This window comes from Gracilinanus agilis, chromosome 4, assembly GCF_016433145.1.
Source record: "Gracilinanus agilis isolate LMUSP501 chromosome 4, AgileGrace, whole genome shotgun sequence".
Taxonomy (NCBI): domain Eukaryota; kingdom Metazoa; phylum Chordata; class Mammalia; order Didelphimorphia; family Didelphidae; genus Gracilinanus; species Gracilinanus agilis.
This window is the reverse complement of record NC_058133.1, coordinates 474586527-474593193: the sequence shown is the minus strand read 5'-3', so window position 1 is coordinate 474593193 and position 6667 is coordinate 474586527. Positions and strand designations below refer to the sequence as shown.

The following is a 6667-nucleotide window of genomic DNA, read 5'->3' as shown; positions in this document are numbered from 1 at the left end:
CGAAACATCTCCCCTGGGCAATGCTTCTGTCAACAAGGGCGAAAAAATAACTTGTAGCTTCCTTTTTCCTCTCGGGATTTTGCTCCCTCGCTCTAGATCTCTAGCTGTCTTTTAAAAGTAATGGATCAAGCCACCCGATTGGAAACGCTCAATTCTCAGCTACTAAAGGTGTAAGGAAAGTCATTGCATTGTAATGAAAATAAAATAGTCACTTTGGCTTCTGAACATTTTAGTTTACTGCGAAGAGACGAGGGCAGTATGGTGGGTTAGCATTTCTGTGGTTTTTACTCTGGGTTTACTAAAAAAACTTCAGTGCAAGCCAATAAAACTAGCAATTGTAATGAATTTTGAAAATAATGTAACCCCCACTAGCAACTACTCCGAAGGTAAATAAAGCCTACCTCTGGGGAAAAAAAGGTTGAGCAATACTAAAAACTCCCAAGAGAGATCCGCGGAACTTTACGCCTGATATGGTTATGGTTTTTTTAAATTGAAAACGATGAAGTTCAATAGTTTAAACTATTCGCCAAATAAGACAGGGTTCTACAAAATTTGGAAACAAACACGGTCATGATATCCAAACCTGATATTTCAAAAGACTCAAGGAAACCTGGATTGATATTTCTAATGACCATTGTTCAAAAAATAAGTAAATTCAATGTTAGAATTTTCATCAATAGGGGCAGAGCTGGGTAGCTCAGTGGTTTGAGAGTCAGGCCTAGAGACGGGAGGTCCTAGGTTCAAATCTGACCTCAGACACTTCCGAAGCTGTGTGACCCTGGGCAAGTCACTTGACCCCCATTGCCTACCCTTACCACTCTTCTGCTTTGGAGCCAATACACAGTATTTACTCCAAGATGGAAGGTAAGGGTTTAAAAAAATTTTTTTTTATCAATATACTGATATTATTAAATAATATGGTCAGGTTGAACTTAGGGTAGAAATGGAAGTGCGGCTCAGCATTGGGAAAACTACATATAATCATATTAATAAAAGAGAAGCCAAAATATTCGTAGATACAACAAAAGCTTGATGAAATAAAACACCTATTTATGTTTAACAACAAGAAAATAATTGAAAACTTCCTCATTGTAAGTTGTATATTGTTATCTAATATTATATATAATTTGTATATGTAATATATAGTTTACATAGTATATCTAAAACCAAAGAGCCAGTATTATGTGTAAAGGGGATGAAATAGATTTATAAGATCTATGGTTAAGCAATGATGTTCATCATCACTATTATTATTGCTATTATTATAACATTAAAATACTAGTATTGTGGGAGAACTATCTGCTCTTTGAGTTCATGTGGTAGGTTACTGCAATAAATTGCCACAAAACAGACAAAAAGGAAAACGAATTAGGTTTTATTATGCTTAAGTACAGGTTCAAGAGAGAGAAAAATAAACCTGAACAAAGATTAGGCTTTTATAAATAAGTATTTACAGGTGAAACATTATACAGAGAGTCAAGAGAAATAATTTTTTGACATAATAATCCAACACATACTGTTAGGCCATAAAAGTTGAGCTTGCTTAATTAAACAAAATCATAATCTTAGAAATCCTCTAAGGAAAGAAAAGATTAGTTTAAACATAGTATGTAGGTAAAGTAAGTGATTTTACAGACTAAATTGTATTTAGAGGGTTCTTAATGATAAAGTTATTTGAGATGAAAAGTTTAGATGCCTCAAAGATAACTATGTAGAACTGATATATCAGGTCAAATTACTTTGAGAAGACTTGACTGGCTGTTTAGCTTCTTACCTGGAGAATATTTGAGACCTTAAGTAACTTTTTCACATCCCATGGAATAGGTTGCAGCCAGCTAAATAACCTTTCCTAACTGGGAGAAAAGGCCATGACCCATCCTCAATAAAACTTAATAAAAGGAAATTAAAATAAATCCAAATAAATCATCAGCATTTCTGTGTTTTAACAAAACCTAGCAGAAAGAATTGTCCTTTTGAAATAGCTATAGAAGCTCTAAAATTCTTTCAAGTCTACCTAATAAGGAAAGAAATTAGCACAACTACAAACCAGTCTTCATAGAGAGTCTTATATGGTAAAATAATTGTTATGTGTGTACTTAGATAATAAAAATGACAATACCTAAATTAATTTACTTTTTGAATGCCATAACAATTAGATTTACCCAACAATTACTTCACAAAGCTAGAAAAAAAACAAGAATGAGATTAATTAGGAGAAAGAAAAAGTCAAGAATTTCAAAGAAATTAATATAAAAAAGGTGGAAAGGAAAGGAGTTATCAGTACTAGATCTCAAACTACAATATTTAGCACCAATTATCAAAATGATTTGATAGTGGTTTAAAGAGAGAGATGATGCTTGGGGAAAAGATAAGGCATACAACAAACCTAAAATCTGATGTTGAATAAACTTGAAGACTCCCAACTATTGAAGTAAACTCAATATTCAATAAAAACTGCTGGGAAAACTGGAAAACAACCTGCCACCTACTAGGTATGCATTAATACCTCACAGTACCAACATCTTACAATACATATCAATATAATTTCAACTGGATACAGTACTTAAATATAAAAGATCATATTTATAAACACATTAAAGAGACAAATACATTACCTTTCAGATCTCTGTAGAGATGTCCATGACTAAACTAAGAGTAGAAAGGTTTAACAAGATAACATGGATAATTTTGATTACACAAAATTAAAAAGCTTTGCAATATCAAACCAATACAACTAATAGAAAAATAAAATAAAAAGACAACTGGGAAAAGAAATTTTTTCAGTAATTTTCTTGATGAAGATTTCATTTCCAAGTTATATTAAAAAACAATCAATATTATAAGAATAAGATACATTCTCCAATTAATAAATGCTCAAAGCATGTGAACAGGTTCTTTTCCTCCATTTAAAAATTTTTATTTTTTTTAAGTGACAAGTATTTTTATAGTAGTCTCTACTCACTATTCATTTCACCATCCACCTTCCATAATTAGCAATTTTTTTTAAGAAAGGAAAAATAATTCTTTCAATTATTTGAGATCCAGAAAACAAAATTTCACATCAGATCTATTTAAATGCTCATGTCTCTTAGTTTTATTTCTCTGGCTAGAGGGGTGTGTGTGTATATGTGTCTGTCTGTCTGTCTGTCTGTGTCTGTGTTATGTTTTATCTTCATTCTTTTGGTCTCATGATTATGTTTCTGAGTTCTAAAATCTTTCAAAAATATTATTCTTTAGTTTTTAACAGCATACTTTTTTCTTCTACTTATGCTTACTTTCCTCCATATCAAGTTATAAAATTTTTCCTAGTTTCTTCTTAAATTGCCAATTTTTTGGTTTATGTTCCAACAGTATTTCATTGAAATTCCAACACCATAATTTGCTTAGCCATTTCCTAATATGAGGATAGTGTCCAAGTTTCCCATTTTTAGCTACTACAAAAAAAAGCTGCTATAAATATTTATGCACATGCAGATCCATTTCTTTTTGGTTTTGTTTTGTTTTTTCCCCTTTTTTGGCTATAGATCTAGTAGTAGTGAAGCTGGGTCAAAGTATGTGGACAGTTTATTTATTTTTAAATCCTTTCTTTCTGTCTTAGTGGTAAGGGGTAAGCAATGGGGATGAAGTGACTTGCCCATAGTCACACAGTAGGAAGTGTCAGAGGACAGATTTGAACCTAGGACCTCCCATCTCTAGGCCTGGCTCTCAATCCACTGAACTACCAAATTGCCCCCTGGATAATTTAAAGGTAACTTTCTGGGCCTTATTCCAAATTCCTTTCCAGAATAGCAAGAACAGTTCAACAATTCTATCCAAAGCATACAAGTGTACCTCCTTTCCTATAGGTCCCCTAACACTTAAGATTTTCCACAATTGTCATCTTTGCCAGTCTGATAGGTGTGAAATACAGCTTCAGATCTTCTTTAATTTATATCTCTCTATTAGCAGGATAGAACATTTTGATGATTGTCAATAGCTCAGATTTCTTCCTTGTATTTAATATTTAAGTTTTTATTTCTTCAAAGACTGTTTTTTAAATTAAATATTTTTTTCATTTCTGTAGTTATTTCACCAAATTATCAAGGATTGCTAGTATCTACAGAAAGGCTTTTCCCACCATGTGCTCCTCCATTTCAACCCCATCCTCAGCGTTCACTTTAACTACTCCACAGCCACCAAAAATTCAGCACCAGGAAACTCATCATCATGGAGCTTTCGAAATCCCAGGATTTTAGTACCCTTGGTTGCCTCTGACCTTCTGATTGGAAGACTGGAGGGCAGAGTAAAAAACTCCTTTCAAAGCCACCCTTTAAAGAAGGCTCAGAATCTCAGTCAACTCTTCATTTCCTACCAGCTGCTTTGTTCGGTCTGAACTCCACTAGCATCATTTCCCCTACCAGGTTCTCTCTGAGTGCTCTCCTTCTTCCCTCATTTCAGTTTCCTTCTCCCATTAGATTGTAAGCTCCTTGAAGGCAGGGACTTACTTTTTCTTATTTGTACCCCCAGTACTTCGTATAGTGCCTAGCACATAGTAGTCCCTTAATATATGTTTATTATATTGTTTTGTAGGTAGCATTGGGTCTGCAAAAAAGCTCCGAAATCATCAACGCTCTCAAGGAGACAACATGCAAACAACTATGTACAAAGAAAAAACGTGCTGCATAAACTGATCTAATCTCAGGGAGAAGGGACTGTTTAAGGAGAACCAGAAAAGGCTTCTTGCAGAAGATAGATTTCAAGATCTGAAACTTGAAGAAGGAAGTCAGGGAAACCAGCAGGTGGAGATAAGGATGGAGCGAACTCTTGAGATAATTCTCCATGAAAATGCCTGGAGTCAGCGAGATGGGGCGCAGGGTCCCCTGGACACCCAAATCCCTAGAGGAATCCCATGTCAAAGATTACGTGAGGAAATTCCTAATTTTGCACCACTGTAGTGCTGGCTGAAGAAAGCCAGCCTTAGTACAACCGAAGAGAAGGCTGAATAAACAAATAGTTCTCTGCCTCTTGTTTTAGATGAATTTACACTATTTTTATGATAGGGATCTATCTTAACACAGAGGGATACCTTCTGTTTGCACCTCAAACACCACTTTGTTCCTCAAGATAGGCAACTCGCCCACCTTTGTGATCACGATGTCATAAATGATGTATATCTGGCCTCATGCCCCCAGACTCTAAGGCACTTGACCATATCCCACCTTGTTAGTCCCCCTTCCCCACATTTCTAAGTCATGCAGACCATATTCCTTTAGGACAGTGATGGGCAAATTTTTTAAAGAGGGGGCCAAAGGAAAGGAAATGCTCATCTCTCAGTCTGTTTCTAAGGCAACTCTTTTGAAGTTTCATCGCATTGTATCCTACTCATTGTATTCGTTAGATTAGGAATGTCTTCAGTGGCTGGATAGGACATTTCAGGGGGCAGCATCTGGTCCTCAGGCCATAGTTTGCCCATCACTGCTTTAGGACATAAGAATCCTGAACTCCCTCTCTTTGAGGAGGCTGACTTTGACCTGCAACCACCTCCCTGGAGGCGGTTTGGCTGGACTTTCAACCTAAATAAATTTCTCCCAATCTTCAAGATAAATGTAGGAGCCTGTCATTTTTGAGGATGCACCTTTCCCTACCCAGGATTAATCTCAAGCTTTCCCACAACATCAGGAAATAAAGTATAGAGCGAGAGGAACTCAAGAAGACCATTGCTATTGGACAGTGGAGTAGGTAGAGGGGACTAAGGTGTAAAAACACTAGAAGGATAATAAGAAGCGTAGTTATGAAGGACTTTAAAAGCCAGACAGATGGTTTTCTATTTGATCCTGGAGGTAATAAATAGGCTGTCCCTGGAATTTATTGAATAGAAGGTAGGCATGACATGGAATTGAATAAATACTTATTTAAGCGCTTTACACTGGTCCATGCACTGTGCTAAGAACTTACCATCTCATTGGATTCTTATAATAACCCTAGGAGCTAGGGGCTATTATTATTCCCATTTTACAATTGATGATACTGAGGCTGAGAGAGATGAAGTGAGTTGCCCAGGGCCAAATAGCTACAAGTGGTCTGAGGGCCGATTTGAACATATCTTCCTAACTCTAGGCTCAGCATTCTTCGTCTGAACAATCCAGCTGCCAGTCAGTCAGTGGCATGTTCCTTAGGGACTGCACTTTAGGAAGGACATTTTGGAAGTTGAACAGAGAATGAATGGCCTGGAAGGGGGAAGCAGGGAGACCAACCAGTTGGCCCTTGTAGTGGTACAGTTTTGGAATGATGAGAGCCTGCATCAGGGTACATTCAGAGTAGGAGAGAAGGAAGGGGGTATATAGGAAAGATGTCATTAAAGCAGAATCAGCAGGACTTGGCATCTGATTTAATATGGGAGGTGAGTGTGAGGAGTTGAGCTTGATTCATAGGTTGCCAGCCTGGGAAACTGGGAGGTCTTAAATACAAAGGGACAGCCCAATGCTGGAGCACTGGAGCATTGCTCAATAGCCCTTACAGAATAGGGACCTTTTATATAGCAGAAAACCACAAAGGGGAGTATATGGATCAATGTATGAAAATAAAATGATTGGCTAGAAATTGGGTAATGGGAAGGTTAACCGGATTAGCAATGACCCTTCAGTCATTTGGGGATTAAGAGTGGCTCATTATTGAAATTCAGGTGCAA

At 36.5% G+C, this 6667-nt stretch overlaps 1 protein-coding gene across 1 annotated transcript in view; it reads left to right on the top strand.

The window, feature by feature from the left end:
- The window catches only part of LOC123244240 (histone H2B type 2-E-like), a 262719-nt gene extending 258115 nt beyond the window's left edge, over positions 1–4604 (top strand). Inside the window, exon 3 of the mRNA XM_044672593.1 lies at positions 4570–4604. Within this exon, the coding sequence (XP_044528528.1) occupies positions 4570–4573 (4 nt within the window). The 3' untranslated portion in view covers positions 4574–4604. The remainder of the gene's footprint in view (positions 1–4569) is intronic.
- Positions 4605–6667: the final 2063 nt, after the last annotated feature.